General features: G+C 40.8%; 1 protein-coding gene across 1 annotated transcript in view; it reads left to right on the top strand.

Annotated features, from left to right (window-relative positions):
- The first annotated feature begins 11,627 nt into the window (after positions 1-11,627).
- Positions 11,628-27,122, top strand: part of osgn1 (oxidative stress induced growth inhibitor 1) — a 20,514-nt gene continuing 5,019 nt past the window's right edge. Inside the window, exons 1-4 of the mRNA XM_084063611.1 lie at positions 11,628-11,888; positions 23,511-23,573; positions 25,195-25,331; positions 25,746-25,937. Of these exons, the coding sequence (XP_083919737.1) occupies positions 23,516-23,573; positions 25,195-25,331; positions 25,746-25,937 (387 nt within the window). The 5' untranslated portion in view covers positions 11,628-11,888; positions 23,511-23,515. The remainder of the gene's footprint in view (positions 11,889-23,510; positions 23,574-25,194; positions 25,332-25,745; positions 25,938-27,122) is intronic.

The following is a 27,122-nucleotide window of genomic DNA, read 5'->3' on the forward strand; positions in this document are numbered from 1 at the left end:
AAAGAAAAAAGTCTTCATGCTTAAATTGTTATTTGTCTACATTTTGTTTCATTGGAATAGAACACACTCTTGTACAGTGTGTCGGTATAGACAGCTTTGTAAATATAGATACTAGTTTTGAAGCTTGTAAACATTGGGTGGAAAGGCAGACGACAACTGCATATTTATTTTTCGCATATTTTGCAACTTTCCGCATATTAGAAAAAAACAAAAAAAACTACATATTTCAAAGCATAATCAAGGATTTTTGCTCGCGTTTTTCTGGAGGGTCTATCAAATGTTATTTGGTAGCACTCAAACATGGGGTGATATTTTATTTTACTCTCTTGTCCTGGGCGAACAGTATAGACATCCGTGGTAGAAAGGTCCTGAGAGGCTTGCAAACTTTTTAGTATTCTTTTTAGACTATAATAGGCTCTATGCACAGCAGCCATATTTGGAATGAATTGGGCCCCTTCCTTACTTCCTTCACAGGTGTTACCAATGATAATAATTAAGTATCTGTTCCATTTAGTGTGGCATAGTGGTTGGCTTATTTTCAAGGACCCCCATAACTCTGAGAGTGTCCATTTGGTTCCATTTGTACACTCTCAGAGTTACACACCCACCATAAGGGGCCATTTGGGAACCAGAATGGAGTGTTTCTAGTGAGCCAACATGCACACTATCAGCACCCTGACCAGAATGGAACAGAGCCTTCATTAGTATCATTGGTAACACCTGTGAAGGAAGTAAGAAGAGGCCCAATTTCTCTCCAAAATGGCTGCTGTGCATAGAGCCTATTGTTTTACTCGTGAGATAAATACAAAACAATATAAACTCATGAGCTGCTTCTGATGTAAAACTGGCACGATTCATAGAGAAGTGATGTTTAAGACTACAAACCCTACTGTATGCCTCTCAGTGACTATGTTACAATATTGCAGTTACAGGAATTGTCGATTGTGGGGAGTCAGTAAGATTTGCTTCCAGACACACACACACGCACGCACGCACGCACGCACGCACGCACGCGCGCACGCACGCGCACCAAACCTCTTTGCCGAGAATAGCCGATCTAAAAGCTCTCTGCGATGCATTTGCGCATTCGCAGTGTTAAATAATCACTGAGGATTTTACAGTGTAGAATTGGGTCCCTAGGATAACAGGTCCATGGCCTGGTGCATATCAAACTGGGGGTCCTTGAAATTAAAAAGGTTGAGAATCACTGACCTTACCTACAAATGATAGCTCATTGAATCTATGCACTGTTCCACGATAAAATAATGAAGGCATATTTGTTCATCATAATGGTATTGGTTTATTTCTTCGACTAAAAGTATGACATTTTTTCGTTGACTACCTTTTTTCACTGACGAAAACTAAAAAAAGTAAGCTATGACGACTAAAATGATGAGTAAATATACGGTCAGTTTCGTCAACAAATAAAAACTAGACTAAAATGTTAGGGAGTGGGCTAGTGGAGAAGAGATCCAGTGGAACTAAAAGACAAGTCATTTTATATTTGGCTGTTGTGTTGGGTGTGCTTCCTGAAAAAAGACAATCTACAAGCTCACAACGTGCCGCACTGCGACACATTGTGAGCTTGTAGATCGGATATTTTCCGAACAAAAATTTTAGTCGACTAAAATCTTATGATATTTAGTCGACTAAAATGACTAAAATGTCAATTAAACTAAATGGAATTTTATTCAAAAGACTGTGCCTACTTCAAACTGGAAAGTAACTAAGTACAATTTTGAGGTATTTATACTCTACTTGAGTATTCCCAATTTCCAATAGTTTATCTCAGAGGCAAATATTGTACTTTCACTCCACCACAATTATTTGATTATACTTTAGTTACTAGTTACTTTGCAGGTATAAATGATATTGTAAAACATGTTGATGCCAATGCTTTTGTACTTTTACTCAAGTAAAGTTTTAATTATGGACTTTTACTTGTGACTATATTGTCACACTATATTGTATTTCTATATTGCAGTATTGATACTTTTACTTAAGTAAAACATTTGAGTACTTTTTCCACCACTGGAAAATACATGCACGCATGCACACACACGCACGCACGCACGCATACATACGCACACACACACACACACACACACACACACACACACACACACACACACACACACACACACACACACACACACACACACACACACACACACACACGCACGCTCACACTCACTGGATAAGACCAACCGATACAACTCAACATCAGCAGGTAGTTCATCTTGAAGGACTGACGTCAATAACGTCCAGTGGTGGAAAGTAATTACTGTAGGTATAGGTATTTTTACTTTATATTTCCAATCAATTCTTTTACTTCTACTCCACTACACCTCAAAGGCAAATATTGCACTTTTACTCCACTATAATTATTTGAAAACTTTAGTTACTAGTTACTTTGTAGATCTTGATTAATATTACAAAACCCCTTCAGACCTATATATATACTTAGGCTATTTGAAAATAGCCGATCTACAAGCTCACAATGCGTCGCAAGGCGACGCATTGTGAGCTTGTAGATGTGCTATTTTCAAAGGATTTTTATACATTAGAAAACTTGTGAAATGGGACATTCTGCCTAATGAGTACTTTTATGTTTGGTACATTTGATGCCAAAACTTTTGTACTTTTACTCAAGTAAATTTTGAATACCGAACTTGTGCTTGTTACAGACCATTACAATAACACTTGTACATGGGGTTGCCAAAACCTAAAATTCAAATAAGGCCCACCAGCCAGGCGTCTCTTATTTCTAAGGCAAATAAGGGACGCCCAGAATGTTAATATAATATAACCAATTGAAGCATTGTGAGCTTGTATATCGTCTACTTTTGAGATCTGGTGTAGACATTAAAAAGCTGTAGAGATAGATCCAAAAAAAAAAAAGTACAGAGATAGATCCAGTTGACTAACTACATGGGTAGGCAACCTTAGGCATGGGTGCCAACATTGGCACAGGAAACTATAATCACTGGCACACTGGCATAAGTGTGAGAGAGAGGATTTGTTATATTTATGGACAATTCAAATCTGTTGGAAATATTTAATTTTTTGGATGCAGTGTCATTATTAAAATGTTGGCACGGGACTATAAGAAAATAAAAACATGGCACTTCATGTCAAAAAAATTGCCAACACCTGAATAGAGGGTTTCAGACTTAAAGGTGGGGTAAGTGATTTTCTTTGGTTAAAATAAGTGTTTAATAGCAATATATTCTGATAGTACTCATTGCTATAGAGCAGGGGTCCTCAACAACAAATCTTGAAGGTCCACAAATCCGTTTTGCGCGCGCGCGATTTTTTCGCGGATTTGGGCGGATTCGGGTACTTTCCCCCCCGTTTTTTCTTACTTTAATTTGGTTTTAGGGTTAGGGTTTTTTTTTTTTTATTATAATTTTCCCAGGGTCCACAGAGAGGTGCCCCGCGGTCCGGCGGTCCGCCTGTTGAGGACCCCTGCTATAGAGTGTTTGTTCAGAAACAGGAGTCTCCGTGTCTCTCCAGCTCTTTATCAAACATAAAATGCATTTTCAGGTCAGGATACCAATTGTATCCAATTAGGATAGAGAACTCAGTCAGGATATAGATTAAACAAGTGAAAGTGGAAGTGATGACACGAAGAAATGAGCAGACACAATTATAACTTGAACACTATAAAAATGAAGGCACTCTCTCCTGATTGGCTGAGATTTTGTCACCTACCTGAAAATGTATTTTCTGTTTATCAAAGAGCTGGAGAGACAGGGAGACCCCTGTGACTGAAAGAAAATGCTCTATAGCAATGATTAATATCAGAATATTGTGCCTTACCTTTTAACAAACGTTTTTGTTTTTACCAAAAAATATCACTTACCCTATACATTTAAAGGGGTATACCACTCATTTTCAACATCGAACTGTCTTTAATACACTTTAGAGCTGTTGTGTGGAAATAAGAAAAAAGCCCCCCCCCCTTCTATGTTGCCTAGAACTGGATAATTGACTGAGGGGGGGGGGGGGGGGGTTTCTTATTTCCACACAACAGTTCTAAGGGTGTATTTATGACATAGTTCAATGTTGAAAATGAGTGGTATTCCCCTTTAAGACTTACAAGTTCAAACAGTTCATGTATTAGCCACTTAAACTTTAAGTGGTTAATATACAGTATGAACTCTTTGAACTTGTAAGATGTGTGACATTGATTGATTCCCAAAAAATAAGCAGCAACGTTTTGGGCAGGGCCAAAAGGATTATGCATGACAAACATCACCCTGGCAACAAGCTGTTTGTGATGGTGCGGAACGGTAAACGCCTGAAATGCCTAACAACCAAGGGCTCTAGGCTTCATGGGAGTTTTTTCCGGCCTCTGAGCACGACATGTGGACGTGGCCATAAAACCAAAACAAAAAAGGAAAACATTAGGACAATAAGTGTCTCTATATGCTTGATCACCAGTGCTGTAAAGTAACTAAGTACATACTGTACTTAAGTACAATTTTGAAGCATTTTTGTACTTCAAATTTTCTATACTTTTACTTCTACTCCACTACATCTCAGATCCAAATATTGTACTTTTACTCAATTACAAACCATCAGCCCTGTATACTTTGGCTATATGAAAATTGCCGATCTACAAGCTCACAACGCGTCGCTTTGCGACGCGTTGTGAGCTTGTAGATCTGCTATTTTGAAAGGATGTCATACATTTGGAAACTTGTGAAATGGAACATTGTGCATAATGAGTACTTTTAGTACTTAAGTATATTTTGATGCCAATGCTTTTGTACTTTTACTCAAGTAAATTGTGAATACTGGTACTTTTACTTGTTACAGAGTGTTTCTACATTGTGGTATTGCTACTTTTACGTAAGTACAAAATGTGTAGCCTATACTTATTCCACCACTGTTGATCACTTGCTTTTTTGTTTGATTAAAGCTGGTCATGCGCATGCTATGCATATATGCAAACATTTATAGCTACAGCTAAGGTTCAAGTACACAATTGTTCCTTTCTTAGATTAACTTTTTTCTAGTTTCAAATGTAATGCTTTGTATGGTTCTGTTAATGTGAACCTTTCAGCAGTATTTTGAAAACATGCATCATTGTCCTCAGGGATTATTAAAGGGATAGTTCACCCAAAAGAATACTTTTTTCTATCGCTTAGTCCCCCCATGGAGACTTAAATTTATGGGTATTTTTTTGTTTTTGTCACATTCCTAAGCCAATAATTCGGTAGGCAACGGTTCCGGTAGGAGACACAAAGTAGACTCTAATTTGTATCTCAAATTATATATATATATATATATATATATATATATATATATATATATATATATATATATATATATATATATATACGTGGCACTTGCACATGTGATGGATCCTGCTGCTTTGTTTATCTGCACATGGTCACTTTGCACATTTGGGTGAAAATTGCCGTTCTTGATCAGCAATTGACTGCTAATTATGATAAGTTACTGTGCCTGTCTAAGACAAGTCCCTAAGTATTAGTGTATAGCCCAGGGGTGGGCAGCATTTATTTCCAGAGGGCCACACTATCTTCGATAAAATGAGTGAAGGGCCACACATTCATTGTACAATTGAATTGAAACTTGAAACACATACTGTAAGTGCTGAATGATGTTGAAACTGCATGAATTTGGTAGACATGCCAGACTACATTAGAATAAGGTCCTTGCTTTCACAACAACAATGTTCATCAACAAAATGTTGATCTTTCTCTTTCTTTTTGTATCACTCTGGTGTACTCTGTACGAGATTACAATGAATAGATCACATGAAACAATCCACGTCAATGCCGTATCTTATCTTATCTGATATGCACCTCTCCATAGGTCACTGATAAAACACATTGCATTCACATCGCATTCATTATATGATGAACTCACAGCAGACTGTTTCACTGTTACATTGTAAACATAAAACATTTGAGTACATACGGATGGAGGAATGCAGGTATGTACTCAAATGGCAAATATGAATTAATATTAATTGGAGTTTAATTAATTTGTCTCAAAACCCGTAACATATGGCAGCCTTTTAAAATGTAGATATTTTTTTTTTTAAATTGGGGGGGGGGCATTTCTTTTTTTTTTATGACTTGGCGGGCCGGATTGAGATGGTCAAAGGGCCGGGTCCGGCCCCCGGGCCGTATGTTGCCCATGTGTGGTATAGCCCTAACACTGTATTATGTGTTATTTGTAAATAAGTATTTTTTTGTATTGTCATTCTATTCAAATTTTTGTCTGCGGGACCAGTCTCAACAACATTTCGCTGCTTGTACAAATGAAAGAGACAAATAAAAGGGGGGTCCCCATATAATTTTTAGTACATAAAAAAACAGACCATTACTGCATCAAAAGTAATCAACAAACTATATAAAAACTGGTGAAACATTGGCCAAATTGTTAAATAATATAAGAAAGAGGCAAATATTGTGAAAATAGCAGATCTACAAGCTCACAACGCTTCGCAGTGCGAGGCGTTGTGAGCTTGTAGATCTGCTATTTTCACAATATCTATCTGTGGACCCGAGTCAAACTAAATGTAACTCCTCAACTCCTACAATTCCAAGTGCTTGTCAGGGTGGGGGTCTCCAGTTCAAAGATGATTCTTTTGGGGGGTCGCGGCCTGAAAAGGTTGAGAACCCCTGCAATAAGGGACAAGTCTTTTAGTTTCCAAATAAAGGGACAATTCCGTATTTCAAGGGACGACCCTAACAACACATAAAGCCTTGTTCATGCGTTTACCTTTCCATTATTGATTGTGTGTTTACTGTGGGCATTGTGTTTCACACCCTGCTACTGCTCACAACTGACCTCTTGTAACACTAAAGCAGTGTGGAAAGTAACTAGGTATAATTACTCAAGTTACTACTCAAGCTACTTGAGTCAAGTACTGTACTTAAGTACAATTTTGAGGTAATTGAGTATTTCTAATCTATGATGATTAATACTTCTACTCCACGACATCTCAGAGGCAAACTTCAAGTACTAATTTACTCATTTTACTAATTTTCCCACTACAATTATTTGAAAACTTTAGTTACAGTACATGTTACTTTGTAGATTTTGATTATTACTAAAAATAATGCATTAACCAATTAAGCCCTATTTTGAAAATAGCGGATCTAGTTCACAGCGCTCTCAAATGCCCGACGCATCGAGACACGTTGTGAGCTTGAAGATCGTCTATTTTAGAAAGATTGTAACACATTTTGAAAACTTGTGAAATGTGACATTGTGCATCGTGAGTACTTTTAATTTTGGTAGTGATGCCAACACCTTTGAACTTTTACTCAAGAACATTTTTTTTTTTTTTTGAACAAAGCTCAATAACATTTTTGAATAGAGGACGTTTACGTGCAACAGAGTATCGTGGTATTGCTACTTCATGGACCTTTTGTCACACCAATAGCCTGAGTCATGCCACACATGAGCTAAGGACCACAATGGAAATGATAAGCTCTCGCGCTTTATCGTGTTTTATACTTTTGACAAATACTGTATGCTGTCAGGTGATGATATACGTATTTGTAAAATAAATTCATAAATACTTCATAGTATAAGCCTGCACACTGACGAACTGCACCTCTGCTCTTAAGCTTTTATTCTAGGTGTGCGAAAAGTTTTTTCTCAACATACTTCGACAGTGACGCACAGAAACAGCAAAAACAGCAGATCTACAATCTCACAACTGGTCGCATCGTGAGCAGTTGCTATGTCTGTTATGTCTACAATGTTTTGTCTGTCATGTCTGCTATTTGCACTATGTTTTGAAAGATTTTGGAAAACCGCCTATGATGACACGCCCCAAAATACAGACACCAAGTGGAACGTGGGTAAGTCCAGTGGTGTAAGTAACTAAGTACATTTACTCAAGTACTGTACTGCCAGACTTATTTCAAGCTTGTGGTCCCTCTGCCAGGATTTTGCGATTATCTTACCTTTTCAAGTAGTCACAGAAAATGTATGTCCAGTATGATTGATCCCCTGATGGTTGCTAATTACTGAGGGTTGTCAGGTGTGGTTTCACAAATGTCAACAAGGACATTGTCTGATGTTTGAAAATAGCATCTTTCACTCAAAAATACATGGTAAAACACAGGATAAATGAGATTTTGTTCTCAGTTCATTTTTTAACATTGAAGTGAAAGGAGCAGCAACTTTTTGGATAGCGTTATCTCCTAGTTCCTTTGAGAAAAACGGGGGGAAAAATAATATATATAGATTTTTTTTTTTAAAGAGACGTCATTGGCGGTGTGGGCTTACTAAAAACAGCCGCCAAAAGACGTTATTGGCAGGGAATGAGTTAAGTACAACTTTGAGGTATTTTTTACTTTACTGGAGTATTTCCAATTTTCTGTGCTTTTACCTCTACTCCACTACATATCAGAGGCAAATATTGTACTTTTACCCCACTACAACTATTTGAAAACTTTAGTTACTAGTTACTTTGCAGATATAAATTATTACATCATAAAACCTCCATTAATCACTTTAGCCCTATTTTATACCTGGGCTATTTTAAAACCATTTAGTACTTTTACTTTTGGTACTTTAAGTACATTTTGATGCCAATACTTTTGTACTTTTACTCAAGTGCATTTTTTATTCCGGACTTTTACTTGTAACTTGTACATTGCAGAATGTGTACTTTTACTTAAGTAAAACATTTGAGTACTTTTTCCACCACTGGGTAAGTCGATAAGAAAACTATTAACAAAGAGCTTGTGACTTGACCATTTACACTTGCATTGTTGAGCGGAGTCCCTCAGGGTAGATGTAACATTGATTGATTGACCGACTGACATCTTTATTGAAAAAATGCACATGCAAAACAGGTATCATAGCTGTCGGGCAGAAACATGTATGTCTAAAGGCCCCACTTCCTTTGAAATGGAACAAATAACCTGTTTTATAATTAGCATTCATTGTTATAGAGTGTTTTGTTCAGTAACAGGAGTCTCCCTCTATCTCCAGCTCTTTCTTAAACAAAAATGCACTTTCAGCTCGAGATACCAATTGTATCGAATCAGGAGAGAGAACGCACACAGGATAAAGGATAAACAAATGAAATTGGAAGTGATGGGTACTCTCTCTTGATTGGCTGAAATGTGGCCACCCACCTGAAAATGTATTTTCTGTTAATTAAAGAGCTGGAGAGACAGGGTGGCCCCTGTTATTGAACATATTCAAAAGTGCATGCTTTTAAAAAATAGGACATAAGTCTTAAAAAGTATACAAATTACAATGTACACTTCCTTTTTAGTTACATTTAAAACATTTTCAGCAATTTTCAAAAATAGTGAAAATAGCAGAGCTGTAAGCAATGAGTTGTGATCTCGTCAAACTGCTATTTTCAGTATTTGTGAAATAGAGCTTATAAGTGGTTAATTAATTATGTATTTTTTTGAACGTTTGGGTCCTGGGGGTCCCTTCTCTTCTGTAATGGAGTAAAAAGTGAAAGTTGCTTTCCACCACTGGTGTGTAAAATCTATAATTATTGTAGCCTAATAGGTGTGCAGAAACAATAGGCTAATAATATAGACAATTTAGAATAGGCTCTATGCACAGCAGCCATATTATCACTTCCTTCACAGGTGTTACCAATGATACTAATGAAGGCTCTGTTTCATTTAGTGTAGCACAGTGGTTTCCATGACCCCCATAACTCTGAGAGTGTACACCTGCAAGGGGCCATTTGGAAGCCCATGAGGGTCCCTGGACCCCAACTGTAGACCCACTGGTGTAACAGAGTGTTTCCAGTGGGCCAACATGCACAATGCCAGCACCCTGACTCTGTTCGACCAGAATGGAACAGAGCCTTCATTGGTAACACCTGTGAATGTCTTCATAATATGGCTACTGTGAATAGAGCCTATTGGAATTGCATCTTACTGAGGTAGCATTAGGATATAACAATATGAGCAGTGGTGTAAAGTCACTAAGTACATTTACTCAAGTACTGTACTTAAGTACAATTTTGAGGTACTTTTACTTTCCTGGAATATTTCCAATTTTCAATACTTTTACTTCTACTCCACTACCTCTCAGAGGCAAATTTTTACTTTTACTCCACTTCAATTATTTGAAAACTTTAGTTACTAGTTACTTTGTAGATTGTGATTATTATTACATAACATACAGTAACCACTTATACCATATACATTTTGGCCATTTATAGACAATCTACAATGCTCACAATGCGAGTGCATCTCCACGCATTGTGAGCTTGTAGATCTGCTATTTTCAAAAGATTTGTATACATTTTATACATACGATACCTTGTGAAATGGGACATTCTGCATTATGAGTACTTTTACTTTTGGTACTTTAAGTATATTTTGATGCCAATACTTTTTTTACTTTTACTCAAGTACAGTGTTTCTACATTGCAGTATAATCATTTTTTAATACTCAAGTAAAAAATGTGAGTACTTTTTCCACCACTAGCTGCTATCACGTGTCTCGTGGCGTCGTTATAAAATTGTTTTAACGCATACTACATAAGCGTGAAACCTGTCGTCGTCACTGATTGGTCCGTCACAACATGTCGTCCAATCAGCGTGGAGCGATGATAAAAACAACACGGTGCCTCTGACGTCATAGCAGCGCTCACACACCAGAGCCATAGAGACACATGAGTTGGGCTAATGGCTTACAAATAAGAGGATAAAGTTTAATGGACTTTTGAACCAAGAAAATGAAGCATAAATATTAACTGCGAAGGTAGGATGTCTTTGGCCTTTTTTTTCTAAATAAATAATAATAAGAACAGGACTAATAATTATAATATAATGGTAATAATAATAATAATAATAATAATAACAACAATAATTAACATATAGGCTAATCATATAATAGATAGTTTTTCAGAACAGAATACAATAGAATAGCTATATACCATAATATAATGTAACAAGAGAATAGATTAGAATTGTTACTATTTTATACCTGCTTTGGCGGTTCAGAAATAGCACATCTGCTTGTGAGCTTGTAGATTTGCTATATTTTCGAAAATGTTGGGGAAATATAGGAAGAATTTGAACAGGATTTAGAAATGTTTTAACACAAATCTTCTCTTATCTCTGCACGACACAACATATTTTTTGATTGATTGACTTGAGTACATGTACTCACTTACTTTCCACCACTGTGTGTGTGTGTGTGTGCGTGTGTGTGTGTGTGTGTGTGTGTGTGTGTGTGTGTGCGCGCGCGTGCGTGCGACACTGTGTGTGTGTGTGTGTGTGTGTGTGTGTGTGTGTGTGTGTGTGTGTGTGTGTGTGTGTGTGTGTGTGTGTGTGTGCGCGCGCGTGCATGCGTGCGTGCGTGCGTGCGTGCGTGCGTGTGTGTGTGTGTGTGTGTGTGTGTGTGTGTGTGTGTGTTCTGTGTTGAACTTGGAAAATTACAGCGCTGTCCTAACCTTGTGTTTCCAGGCTGTAATGGGGGGGGGGGGGGGGCGGGCCCAGAGCCTTATACGGAGGCTGTGGGGGGCGGTCCTCCAGCCTGCATGCAGCAGTGTGCTGAGCTGTGATTGGTCGACGGCCTCAGACGTCAGGTTGGAATTATAAAAGGCTGCATGGTGTGTGTGTGTGTGTGTATGTTTGTAGGATCCGTCTGTCTGTCTGCACTGCAACGATCTGCTTCTCACACACACCGATCTGACTCAACCCAACCAACACATGTGCGGAAGAAAGCAGATCTAACATGATGACAGAGTGAGATCACAACTGGACAGATCGAGGGGATCGACTCACTTTTAGTTGATCGTCTATTGATAGATAATAAACCACGCAGCAGGCAACCGGCTATCATCTGTCTGATCTGAGATCTGAGAGACTCCGGCTGGTCGTGATACACACACAAAGATACCGGTGAGTGAGTCAATATGATGGCAACTACTGCGCATGTGTGTGTGTGTGTGTGTGTGTGTGTGTGTGTGTGTGTGTGTGTGTGTGTGTGTGTGTGTGTGTGTGTGTGTGTGTGTGTGTGTGTGTGTGTGTGTGTGTGTGTGTGTGTGTGTGTGTGTGCAATCAAGCAGGATTGAGTCATGATGAGTGAGTGTGTCTTTACTTATATAGCTCTAGGATATGATAGTATTATTTATTTATTTTGGTTCCATTGTAATAGTTGCATTGCCGCTATAATAGCCGGCTGTGTGCATTGTGCACAGTGCTGATCTAGTGTAGATGTGCATGCGGTGGACCAGCTACAGCATTGTTCTGTCTGTGTGTGTGTGTGTGTGTGTGTGTGTGTGTGTGTGTGTGTGTGTGTGTGTGTGTGTGTAATGCTGCACCGGTGCTGTTGCAGCAGACAGACTCCACTGTAACTACAGTAGAGAGAGGGAAACGTAACGTCCAGCCATAAGGGGGCGGGGCCAGGCTCTGGTACAGGCTGGTTCCGCCATAGGGGTTCTGATTGGACCGACGGCTCCTGAGTGACCGGCAGACGTCAGCCAACCAAAACATAAGAAGTGCAGTGGGTTAGCATACTAGTGGGTTAGGGTTCAGGGTTATTACCGCATGTCTTACTACTTACTGTACCTCTCTCTCTCTCTCTCTCTCTCTCTCTCTCTCTCTCTCTCTCTCTCTCTCTCTCTGAACTCTACATTAGGGTTCAGGGTTATTACCGCATGTGTACTTACTGTACCTCTCTCTCCCCTCTCTCTCTCTCTCTCTCTGTGAACTCTATGTTAGGGTTCAGGGTTATTACCGCATGTGTACTTACTGTACCTCTCTCTCTCTCTCTCTCTGTGTGAACTCTATGTTTGGGTTCAGCGTTATTACTGCATGTGTTCTTTCTGTACCTCTCTCTCTCTCTCTCTCTCTCTCTCTGTCTGTGAACTCTATGTACTCAAGAGCTGGCTGGATGTTGTCTTTCTTTCTGTCTGTCTGAGCTATCAACACCAGTGTTGAAAAAAATACTAAAATGGCAATCAATCTGCTCTATCAATACTGCAATGTAGAAATACTCTGTTACTCTGTTGTTAAGTAAAAGTCTGGAATTCAAAACTTGCTTGAGTATAAGTACAAAAGTATTGGTATCATACCCCATTTAGACCTGAGGCCGATTCTAAAAACGCCTTCTAAATCCTGACATAAGTTTTCTGAAAAACTTCAAATATTTATAAAACAATTACAACAAATGTATGTTGCTATATTCTGTACATAGCAACAAAAACCCCAAAAGGGCTTCCGGTCCTGAAAGGTATAGTTACAAATAGGGGTTCCCGCCCAAAATGGGATAATGTACTTAAAGTACCAAATGTAGAAAGTCCTCATTATGCAGAATGTCCCATTTCACAAGTTTTCAAATGTATATAAATCTTTTGATAATAGCAGATCCACAAGCTCACAATGCGTTCCATCTCGGTAGCAAACGTAATATAGTAGGCTACTTTAACATTGCAACATTACTGACACTTTGAGTAGGCCTGCATTGTTGGTATTGTTTTAATTGAACTGTCTGTGCCTTGTTTTCTGTTTTTTGTTTTGCTTTCCCCACACTGTCTGCTGTGGGTTGTGTTGTGAAGCACTTTGTAAACTTGTTTTTGAAAGGTGCTATACAAATAAAGATTTCTACTACTATTATTATTATTATTATTATTATTATTACTACAATGGACCACAATGGAAACAAAATAATGTCCCACATTCTACTCATGCTCCAGGCAACTTGAATGTGGGACATTGTTGATGGTAGGCCTACAGGTATATTATGCAAAGATCCAGGAACTGAAGTCAGTCAGCGGGTCAAGCTGGCTATTAACCCTGTCAATCCTGTTAGCATGCCGGTGGTGTTACAGTAGCCGACTTATTATGTAAGAAGGACACTGTGCAGCGGCCACAGTGCTCTTTCTTTCTTATCATGTGTTATAACAGAGCAGGGTGATAGTGATGGATGGGTCGCAGCCTTGGCTGTCTCACATTCTAAAGAGGTTGTGTTTGTTATGTAATGTAATGTAAGCATTTATGCAATGTAAACATGGGCCAGGAATCAAATGCAACCTAAAGTAGAAGCAACAAGATTCAAAGAAGAGTGAGGTTATTTTCAATGGTCTTTTTGATTGATTGAGTACTTTATTTACATGATTATTAACAGTACAGGAAGTACAGTCAAAGGTTATGCCAAAAGGAGAATTCAACAATCCCCATGGGAATGTTTCCATTGTGGTCCATTGTACTCAATTCATCACATATCATACCATACAATAGACCAATTAATTGTTTACTAACATTGAGACTGGATGCACAGGTGATTGTTTCATGCAATCAATTCTCAACCTGTTGTTTTGGGGTGCGCTGGTTTCAGCGCACCCCAACCCCCTCTTGTGTGTTGGCTAGTGAGGCGCGCCCTAGCGAGACCTGACAGAAGGGGTTTCATTTGGAGCCAGTGTGACGTCGTCTGTTAAGGGGTCTATATAATTCAATACACAGTAGAACTAACAGGTATATTTAAAGAGAAAGGAGGGGTGGGGGCGGGGGCAGAGGATTCAAGATGTTCAAGATGTTCCAGGAGTTAAACTATGTTACTAGGTCTTGACCCTTGTATAACAGTGAACCGCGTTAAAGGTCATTTTTCAGCCAGGGTTGAAGTCTGTGTAAATAAGTTTTAAAAAAATGAGTGAATAAAACGTTATGCAAGGCAAAGTTTATTTGCGTAGAGCTCATTTCAACAAGGCAGTCCCTTTCTTCACACGAGAAACACATAATACAATGACCTTTGAATACATTAAAAAAATGTTATTAAAGATTAAGACAATATTATATAAAGTCCAAAAAGTCAAAACGCCCTGAATACATCACAAAAAGGCCCCCCCAAAAAATAATCACTGTTTTTCCTTCAAAAGTAAGCTAAAGTTGCACAGTTACAAAGTACCTTCAAAATCCTAATGTCATCACTAAGTGAACCGACACAAGTTGTACCAACTGTACAAACACGATTTAAATACACAAGCAAATCAATCAATCACTGAAACAATATTCAATACTGTGGTGCTTAACAAAGGGGTGTGGTGGGTAATAAGGAGGCAGGGGGAACAATACGCACATGCAAAGCCCCAAAAACATGTCTAGAATGGCCAACCACAAAACTCACACACCCATGACAATAAAAGCATGGAATGCAGTTGGAGGAGCCTTCCATTTTATTCCATTGCATAACATCGTATCGACTTGCTCTATCTGGGTAAAGATTATATTCTATCAATAAATAGGCTATTAAGTCTAAAGTATAACATCTATCACCAGTGTGCATACTGTATATGAATTAACCCATTGATACCTGGAACTGTGTCATTTTTAGATTTGAGCTAAAAAGCATTGTTTTGCACTTTGGGCTATTCAAAAATCGTGAAAATGTGTGCAAATCTTTGAATATATATATTTTTATAGCGAACATTTTTAACTCAAATCTTTGTTTCTGGGGGTCCCTGGAACAACATATTTTGATGGGGTCCGCGGCCAAATACATATCATTCTGTGGGTCCTTGACATGAAAAAGTTTGAGCACCACTGATATAGAAACATACGTTTTTCAGAAAACTGTTGGGATTTAGGAGACATGTAGAATCGGCTTTTACATGCAGTTTCCACCACTCACCTGAATTCCCCCACACGGGGATCAATGGCGCTTTTATCTTGTATCTTATCTTAAAGCTTGTGAGGTGCTACAGCTCAGCAGTAGCCAATGTACGAGCTCACAGAGTCCTCTGGGATGTCCTTGTACCGTACATCAGGCTCCCTCACACCACAGAAAACAGGAGATAGAGCCTATGGGCCACATGGCTCTGTCCGGGACTGTTGCTTCCCAAGGCTACGTACAAAAAAAAGCCTGATTTATACTTGCACGCTGGTGTTGCATGCAGTAAATAGCAGATCTACAAGCTCACAACTGCGCATTGTGGTGTAAAGTAACTAAGTATAATTACTCAAGTACTGTACTTAAGTACAATTTTGAGGTGTTTGTACTTTACTTGAGTATTTCCAATTTCCAAAGTATAAATCAGACTTTACTTACTTAATTACTTACTTACTATCAGTAGAGACTATTGGAATGACAGAATTATTACAGCACTACACTAACGACTAATAAGCACGTAATGTGTGCATGTGCTTTTACAGTATGTGTAGTGCTGTAATGCTGTGCTGTGTGAGAAGCAGAACACATAATCCATACGGGACTGCTGCTGGCTGCTCCTACTGAATGTGTTACATCATACTGTACCAGCGCTGTGTGTCTGCGTGCGTGTGTGTGTGTGTGTGTGTGTGTGTGTGTGTGTGTGTGTGTGACAGCTTGAGGGTGTAGATTATGTCATAGCAGTATGGTATGCAGTGCTGCAGGGGCTGCGCACTGTATGTCATAACAGTATGAATGTTCACACACACTGTGTGTGTGTGTGTGTGTGTGTGTGTGTGTGTGTGTGTGTGTGTGTGTGTGTGTGTGTGTGTGTGTGTGTGTGTGTGTGTGTGTGTGTGTGTGTGTGTGTGTGTGTGTGTGTGTCTTAGAAAGGGTGGAGACTTGTAAATGTTTAAAAGTAAATCTGGAGAATGTTTAATATACTGTATAATGAATGGACGGAAACCAGCTGGTCAAGGTTCAACTTCATTTGTCAGCCAATACCAATTACAAAGTAAAAGGCACGTGAAATTCATTGTGCACTAAAAAAACAACACAGCAGCTACATATGTAGTAGATACAGTCTCAAGAGTTAAGACGTTAAAACTCAGTGTTGAATGTGAGCTGTGTTAAAAACTAAGCTGCATAAATAAATCTATATTAAGAATCTAAACTGTCTGAGAGTGCAACATGCTCAAGTGCAAACCGCATTGTCATTGGTCCATTTACATCAGTCACGGACATGTGGCCATATAGTCCGGGCAGTGTAGGCTTAAGTAGGCCTAAGTTGTTTTTGTAGAGCGTGTTTCCAAACAGAGTTACAAAGTGCGTTACATAACATGGTAAAAAAAGAAAGAAAAGGAAAGTCCAGCAAGATACCATAAAGAGATAAAACAGCAAAGTAAAAATCGGAAGATAAGATAACGTTAATAAAAACAATAATAACAGAGAGATAAAACCAGCGGTGTCATTCCCTTCTTAGTCCAATGGCCCATTATTCCCAAGTACCATTGGTCCAACGGTGCAAATTATAACCTAACAACCCTAACCTCTCAGTAACCTAATTTGTTTTTTCCTTTTTACCCCTTTTTTCTCGGCCCCCAAATTTAGTCGTTATGCCAATTGATTCCTCCCCACACACATTTCTGTGTCGTCACTGCTGTTGTATCCTACTGACTCACCTGCCAGTGAGGAGCCCCCACCAGGAGGAGGTAGAGCCTTTGTCCTACTCCTCCCGCCCAACATTCCCTGATGACAGATGCCACCCCAGGCCGTAGGAGTACGTGCAATGACCGATATCACCCACCCCGCCCGGCTTCCGTCCCACCCCGAACACACAATTGTGGTAGACGCTCGACAAAGCCGGATGCACCCCGGTGGATTCGAACCCACCACCGTGGAGACACACTCTTACCACTGTGTCACTTGAGTGCCTACCTAACATTTTTAGCGGTGCCAACCGCTCTATACGTGGCTTTGACTCGGTGTCTGTGTGTCTGTCTGTGTGTCTGTCTGTGTGTCTGTGTGTATGAGCCCGGGATGAGCACGGCAAAGAAGCAACACATACAAACACACACACACACACACACACACACACACGGACTTGGAGATTGCCTATGCCATCTCTCCTCTCATTTGCCACACGTGCCACCGGTTATCAAAGAGGGGTCCAGGGACCCCCAGGGTCGTCCGCCCGTATGAGCACGGGATGAGCACGGGATTTTAAACAGCTATAACTGCAGTTTGCAGCATGCCACCAAGTCCAAATTTGGTATGTGGACTTAGACCACCAATACGGGCCGAGCATGAATTGCTCAAGCCCCGCCCCCTCTGTCTTCCCATTGGCTGGCCTTTAAACAGCCATAACTCAAGTTCGCAGCATGCTACGGAGTACAAATTTTGGACATGGACTAAAACCACCAATAGGGACAAACTGTAATTACTTAAGCCCCGCCCCCTCTGTCTGCCCATTGGCTGGGCTTTAAACAGCCATTATTCCAGTTTGCAGCATGCTACCAAGTACAAATTTGGTAAGTGGACTCAGACCACCAATAGGGACGAACTGAAATGAGTTAAGCCGCGCCCTAAAGGCACCGCTTCCTTCACACAGGGTGTGATTTTCAGACTATTTGGACGTCGGCATAACGGGAAGCCACCAAACCAACTTAAAACAGACATAACAGTTTTATATCTGTTTTATTTTATTTTATCTGGGCCTCATTACTCGCCCGAGCTTGTAGTTTGACTATTTGTGCTCTTTTTGAAAATGTTTGAAAGTGAATGCAAAAGTGGTTGGTTGTAGCTATCTGTGGGTTTTCCATTTCCTGAAAAGTTATGATTTTGGACATACAAGGGTTCCACCAGACAGCAACAATAGAATCTCAAATGTCTTCCAGGGCTTTAAACGTCATAAAAAAATAATAATCTTTAAATCAATTCTGAAGCCAACAGGAAGGCAAGATGAGTGTGATAAGGTCGCATTTGACTCTGAGAAGCAGCTGATTTCTTGGAGACAGGATATAGCTTTTTCCCCTTTTTGTTTTGCTGAGCCGAGAGGTGTGTGTGTGTGTGTGTGTGTGTGTGTGTGTGTGTGTGTGTGTGTGTGTGTGTGTGTGTGTGTGTGTGTGTGTGTGTAATGCAATTAGTAAGCCAACACACTATGTCAGGTGCTTTACCACGAAAAACCCTCTGACAACAATGACTCGGCACATCTTTGTGTGTCTATCTGTCTCCTCTGTCTCTCTTTCCCATGTCAGCGCTGTCGGGTGGAAACCTTGTATGTCCAAAACCGTCCCTTTTTTTTTAATCTGCCAAAAAATATGGAGATAAGAGGTTTCTGCCTGACAGCAACGATATTTCTCTTTTATGTCGTTCCTTCTCTCTCCTTCCGTCTGCTTTTTCTCTCACCATAGCTCTTTCTTTCTTTAAACGCCATCTCTGTACAGTCAGTCAACTAAAGTACAGAATATTCACTTGAGTACTGTACTCAAGTACATATTTTTAGTTTTTGTTCTTTACTTGAGTATTTTCTTTCTGTCTCATTATCCCTTTCATGTGTCTAAATGTCTCTCCATTCATCCTTTCTTCTTTTGTGATTGTTGACACTTCACAGGTTCGGCACGCGGTGTCCATTTACACTGCTGTGAAACGAGTCTGTACGCACGCACGCACGCACGCACGCACGCACGCACGCACGCACGCACGCACGCACGCACGCACGCACGCACGCACGCACGCACGCACGCACGCACGCACGCACGCACGCACGCACGCACACACGCACACACACACACAAACACACAAACACACACACACACACACACACACACACACACACACACACACACACACACACACACACACACACACACACACACCGTTTCCATTGATTATATAAACTCAATTTTCCTCACCTGACTGACTGACATCTAACTGGTCGTTAAAGAACCAGTTATGGCAGGTACACACTGTATTGTCAGGAAGTCAGGAAGTCATAATTATGACTTCTTAATCTGTAGGCTAGGCATTCTGCACATTACCGAAGGCACCGCAGAATGCTCCTTTGTCTTATTTGTACGCAAATATAACACTGTATGATTCATTCATTTGTGCCTCTTCATTTGCATTATTAAGATCATGTGGGTCGAGGATATTGATCATTGTAACTTATTGCCTAATTAATGAAACAAGTCAACCAACCACCAAACATTTCCTCGGTCGATCACGGTGATCAATATTATTGATCAATATTATTCAAAAAGTCCAGTCATGCTGACGGACCTTTTTTGTCTTGTCATGCGCATACACACACACACGCATGCACGCACGCACGCACGCACGCACGCCCACACATGCACACACACACACACACGCACACAAACGCACACACACTCAGAGGGCAGGGCGAGTCAGCTTGAACAAAGTGCCTAGTCATGATGATGGACGGAGAGAAAGAATGAGGAAAACGGGAGATAAGAAGAGCAATTAGACCAAGAGTTTAATAAATACAAAAGAGAGACAGAGACTTTATTGACCCTGAAGAGGCTGTTTCCGTTCGTAAACAGTAGTCAACACGAGACAATACACACCATAAAAATGAATAAATCAAAGACATGATTTGCTAACATTTACAGTACACACATATGACACCTGCATTTCCCCCATGGGGATCATTAAATGCTTATCTTATGTTATTGCAGTGAGCGATGACAAGTTCTAAGAGTCCGTCGGTCCTTTGTAGAGCCCGACCGATATTTTGGTTTGGTCGATATATCGTCCTTTTGATGCTTTTGTGTGACGCCGTAGGACGATCAAGTAAGGCGTTAATTTACGTTAATTACCCTCTGTAACTAAAATTAAAAACACATTAAAATAGTTAGTCTTCGGTAAAAAATAGGAACTATTTGAACCTGGTGTCTTTGTGCTGAGTGCTTTGTGTGAACTACAGTGTTGGCATCAGAAGTCATTCAGTGGTCCAGGATGGTGCACACGCACAGTACCTACTCTACATAGTCTCATACAGTCTCCACAGTACCTACTCTACATAGTCTCATACAGTCTCCACAGTACCTACTCTACATAGTCTCATACAGTCTCATACAGTCTCCACAGCGGTGCCTTGGATAAACATCAGTGTCGTGACAGCAGGGTTTCGCCCTTGATAAGCATCTCTCATGGCATCTCCCAAAACATAGCGCTGGCTGCAACACATTTTGGGCCCTGAACCAGTTTTTGTGATTATTTGATTATTTAAGAAAGGAAAATAGTCAATGGTTGCAGCCCTGATTCAATCTGGGCCTCTGACAAAGAGAGAGAGGGGGGGGGGGGGGGGGGGGGTAAGTGCTAGCGGGGAAAGTATGATAAAAGAGAGGGGAAAAGAGAGGGAAATAAAAAAAAAAGAAAGGAGAGAAAAGGAATGATAATGAGAGAGTTACAGGAAGAATGAATGACTCAGAGAGGGAGAAGGGGGAAAGAGAGAGAGAGAGTGCAGTGAAGGGCGAGGGTGAGGGAGGGGTAGAGAGAGAGAGTTGATTACATAACAGCGGCATGTTGGCAGTTAGCCCAGACATGCTGACCTGCACTGCACGCACGCACACACACACACACACACACACACACACACACACACACACACACACACACACACACACACACACACACACACACACACACACACACACACACACACACACACACACACACACACACACACACACTGTATGCATGCGCGCGCACACACACGCACAAACACAAACTATTCCATTGTGTCCTTATGGTTACTGGCGGTGGGCCTTGAAGTGTAACACTAATACATGTCTACTAGTCTGCACTGGCCTACTTCTATCTATTTTTACACAGACACACACACACACACACACACACACACACACACACACACACACACACACACACACACTGGTTGAATGTGTCTAGGCAGCGTGCATGTTGTGTCTGGTATTTAACAATAGCATTTGTATATATTTTTTTTAAACATGAAGAGAAGAAAACAGCCGCACAGAATGAGATATAGACCAAATAATATATTACATGTTTTAGGACAACAAATCCTATTATATCATCAATTAAAAAAGTAATGGGACCATAATTTCCATAAAGACATACCATGGTAATTGAAAGAAGACTTCAAACTAGCAAGGGAAAGCATAAAGTATATACGGCAATGATTGCTAAGGTAATACAATCAAGTGTAAAGTCCGCTCAGCTGTGATGTGACATAACTCAACTCAACTGTGATGTGACTTTATTGATGGTAGTTTACAGTGGTGGAAAGTAACTAAGTACATTTACTCAAGTGCTGTTTTAAGGTACTTTTACTTTACTTGAGTAGGTCCTTTTATCAATACTTCTACATACTTACTACATCTCAGAGGCAAATATTGTACATTTTATGCCACTAATGTTATTTTGAGAACTTTAGTTACATGCTACTTTGTAGAATTAGATAGTTAATATACATTTTAACACAAAAATACACAACATCAACACATATAAAACACTGTATTGTACATATAAGTTCCATGCTCAAGGGCACAGCGTTTCTCGGCAGTCATGAGATGAGGCTGAGACCCACGAGGAGTCTGGTTGCCAAGTCAACCATTAGTACACTTGAGTACACAAATGCACGTACACAATTACTACATACAGAGACACACACACACACACACACACACACACACACACACACACACACACACACACACACTATGCACACGATGTAACCATTACGGGTCCATTTGGTTACATCGTGTGCCAAATGGACCCTTACGGGTCCATTTGGTTACATCGTGTGCATGGTCAGAGTTACACTGACGATTTCACAGTGTATGGTGGTGGGGTCAAGATCAACAATTTCTTTTTGTAATTTCATACAAAAATACACAAAAAAACATGATGTTTATTTAGCTAAAGTGGATCAGTTAGACGTCTTGTATAGATGTAGGAGGCCTCTGGTGTGCTGTCATGAGGGTCGGCGTGACCTTCGGTGACCTTGTCATGACCACTACTGAAGCATTGAGGCCGGAGTTTGTTATCACACCGGAGCAGCTAGCCCTGTGTGTGCGTGTTAAGTGTTTGGACGGTTGCCATGGGCGATGTGACCGCGCCATTGTTTGGACCGTTGCCACGGCCCGATGACGACGGCTCTTCTATCACGTGCACTATGTCTCTCTCTCTCTGTGTCTCTCTGTCTCTCTTCATCATTTGCCACCATCTTTTTCCTCTTGTCTTTATCCATCCAGTTTTATTTTATTACTTCCATATCTCTCTAGCTTTCCTTCCTTTGTGTGTGTGTTTGTTTGTGATTTATATCTACCACTATTTATACGTGTGTGTGTGTGTGTGTGTGTGTGTGTGTGTGTGTGTGTGTGTGTGTGTGTGTGTGTGTGTGTGTGTGTGTGTGTGTGTGTGTGTGTGTGTGTGTGTGTGTGTGTGTGTGTGTGTGTGTGTGTGTGTGTGTGTGTGTGTGCGTGCGTGCGTGCGTGCGTGCGTGCGTGCGTGCGCTTGAGATCATGTTTCTATTTAAGCCCTACACTAGGGGATGTGTGTGTGTGTGTGAAGGCTAATGTGAATGGAAATGTACTAGATGACCCGTGAGACCAGTCTGGACTGGTCAATTGTTAACTCTGCCACACACACACGTACACACACACGCACTCACGCACACATCTACACGTATCTGTGTAGAGTGGTATTACATTTCTGTTGTTACCGAAACTGTGTGTGTGTGTGTGTGTGTGTGTGTGTGTGTGTGTGTGTGTGTGTGTGTGTGTGTGTGTGTGTGTGTGTGTGTGTGTGTGTGGGGTAGGAACAGGTGCAGTCCATTGAATAAAATCTCTCTCTGTCTCTCTCTCTCTCCCCAGTCGTAATGGATCTTCACGATAAAGACATCTCCCCCGGAGACATCCTGCCAGTGGTGATAATTGGTAAGAGAAACACACACACACACACACACACACACACACACACACACACACACACACACACACACACACACACACCGTTGGTCACTGGGAGCTGGACCAGTGCAACCACAGTCTGCTGTCGACCACTAAGCAGCTCCAGTCAAGCAATATGTGTTTCAATGCCTTGCTCGACGGAGGTTCAGAAATCAGTCGGCCATAAAAGCTAAACTTTCCCTGACGCACATTGTCTCAGCCGGTGTAGGGATGTGAACCGGTGACCTTCCGGTCACACTGACCCCTGACATCCTGTGTCATCGTCATGACATGTCTTGTGATTCTTAGAAACTGCAGCTGTGGTATTTTTTCCATGACCTTGAACTGGACTAAACTGAACTGAACTCAAAACAGTTACTTATCAGCTCAGTGACTCCCATGAGTTTGTCATCTTGAAACTGTGAGAAAAGGAACTAAAAGACAATGCCAATGTAACTCTAAGAGAGTACAAATGGAACCGAATGGACCCATATGAGACGCTCACAATGAAACGTTGTGAGCTTGTACAGTACATATTTTGAGGGCTTAAAGGAGTAGTTACTTATTTTCTATCAATTACACACCTCATGAAGAATTGAATTTATGGAGATTCTTTTGGTTTCGTCACATTCCTAAGCCAATAATTTGATGACCGGCGGTCTCTCCGGGAGGAGACACAAAGAAGACTCTTTGAGTCTCCTACCGGATACATTAGCATCTTTCCGCCGGTAATCAAATTATTGGCTTAGGAATACGTCAAAAACAAAAAAATCTCCATGAATTCAATGCTTCATGGGGTGTGTAACTACTCCTTAGGTTGTTAAATAAAAACATTATTAAAATGTTGTGCATAAGTGAAATAGAAACTAATCAAAGTTTTTTTAATTGATTAGAACATGTTGCGCTTCTTGACAAAATGCGCATCAAAACATTGGTAATCGGTGATCTCTTGGACCAAAATCTGATCGGCATCGACGACCCAAAAATATGTTGTCCGTAGGGCTTTCCACCCTTCACTCTTCTTCATTGAGCTAGTAGGATGTCTCATCATAATTTGTATTGCACTCGGGATACTAAAAAATAAAAAAATAAAGTTGCATTATGATTTTCTTCTGTCCTTTTTGTGGGACTGGCTGAAAGCTGCCTTTGCTCCGTGGTCACACTGGGTGTTTATTATTGGCCCAGTGAGCTGATGTTGTAACAAAGAAGCTTGTTAAAATGGACCCTGAACAATAGAAATGTTCCACAGTGCTCAGCTCAGCCCACATGATCACCGCTTACCTCTGATCTGATCCGCCACGGAACACATTCTAGTCCACAGAAAACGTTTTGTTTTCTTGTTTTTTTTTAGCTGCCAGGACCTTTCTGTCATGCAATGCTATGGTAAAGATGTGCAGGACCTGCTCCTCTTTCCCAGCGCCGTAACATCACATTCTAAAGCGCTTTCGGCATCCAACATTATTTGGCTTAGAAAGTAGTTCAGCTTTTGTCACGTTTGAGCCTCTTGGCTGTGTGTGCCAACCCGGTCATTTAATGGTCCCATTACATTGTGTTGTATTGTATTCTGTTCTGTTCTAACCCATTCCGTGTGTGCATGTGTGTTTCCCAGGTAACGGGCCGTCGGGTATCTGCTTGTCATACCTGCTGTCAGGCCACACCCCCTACCTGTGTCCTGACTCCTCCCACCCCAACGTCCTGCTCAACAGCAAGCTGGGAGAACAGCCACACCTGTCCCTGCTGGAGCAGGTAATTCACACATGCACCGTAACATGGACGTTTTCCAGACTTTAAATGGTTTGTCTGTATGTATGTAGGCAAATGTCTGACTCAGTAGGACCTGACATGCAACGCTACCAGCTCCCTTGAGTTAAGTCTGTGTAATGTCGATAACATGTGCATACTACCCAGACACCGGCCCTCATCTTCTCAAACTGACTAGTTACCTTTTATATGTGAACTCATCTGAAACGGGCATTCTCTTGTTGAAATATGCGATGCGATGCGAGAGTGTGGTCTAGCCAACACCAACTCGGGACTCCTGAATCGCTGCCCTCCACACCCATGTCTGTTGGAAAAAAGGAGTGGAGAATAACCAAATGCATCTGTGACGCATGATACAATGATACTCTGTCTGTCTCTCTTTCCCGTCTCTCTCATTAGGATCTGGAGTACCTGTGTGAGGGATTGGAGGGCCGTTCGTCCAATCCCGTGGCGGTGCTTTTCGACTCGCTGCTGCTCCCCGACAGCGACTTTGGGTCTGACCACGCCTCCACATTGCAATGGCGCTACGAGCCGGAGCGGGCCGTCCCACACCTGGTCCTGGGGAAGGGTCCCCCTGGAGGAGCCTGGCATGTAAGTGCACGTCACCACTTTGACCCTATATGTATTTCATCCTACGTAAAGAGTAAGATAACTTAAGATGACCCATTAAATCTCCTCTCATGTTTCTATGTGACGTCGCCCTTCTAGCCACACCTTTTGTATCATTGGCCACTTCAGTAAAGTTGTACTGGCCCCATCGGAAAGTTGTACTGCCCCATCCCATTCTTTTATTTACCAAGAGTAGGTATGCTTTCAGCAACGCCCTGCTTCACACTCACACATAGGGCTGTCACGATTGCACATTTAAGTTGAAGATTAATTGTCAAATAATTGCGATTAACGATTTAATTACGTGTTTGCCATTAAACATGGGAACATATGAAGCCTTTTAGGCTTCGTAATCAAACATTTCACAGGGCAAATATGACAAATAACTGAAATATACAAAGAAATTATTGACATATTTAATAGGAAACAATTATGACGATTATGCTAAAATAATTGAGATCATCTCAAATAATTGCGAATTATGTAATAATTGTGACAGGCCTACTCACACAGACACGGGCACATTAAAACCAATTAATACCGTTGGCAGTGTTGCTTTGGTCATTGGACGCGGGAACCACACCGTCCCACCAGTCTTTTGAGCAGGTGCACGGACGTGCACATGCGTAAACACGTGAATAGCGTTCCACTCGATTTGTGCGCCAAGTACCCACCTGGCTACTTTGCATAACAGTAGGTCAGGTGTGATAGCTAGTAGTGTCTGTAGATTAGTTGTTGGTAGGCTGTAGGAAAACATTAGCCAGCTGATAAAGGCACTTCAGACCACATCAGATGCACAAACCCTCGTCTGGTCTCTCCATTCAAATGCATTGGTCTAGCGAGAGCAGTGGAGTGAAAGATCAAACTCATTTCACAAGCCATAGTCAGGAGGATAGCCTGATCTTATCAGTGTCCATCTTCGTTTTAGTTTTTTTTTATAGGTTAATAGCCTATATATATATGCATTCTATTATCCTACATTTCTTTCTTAGGTTCTATAAATCAAGGCATTCTTTGGATAAGTTACAAAGAGAACCAAAACTAAATAAAACTACTTCTGCACACATAAACCAAAACCAAAAATTAATGAAACATCAAAATGTATGAATAATGAATGAAATGAATAAAAGCAACTACATGTGCGTACTGCGTGTTCACCGACGTGCT

This window comes from Gymnoscopelus microlampas, assembly GCF_963454915.1.
Source record: "Gymnoscopelus microlampas genome assembly, chromosome: 7".
Classification (NCBI taxonomy): Eukaryota; Metazoa; Chordata; class Actinopteri; order Myctophiformes; family Myctophidae; genus Gymnoscopelus; species Gymnoscopelus microlampas.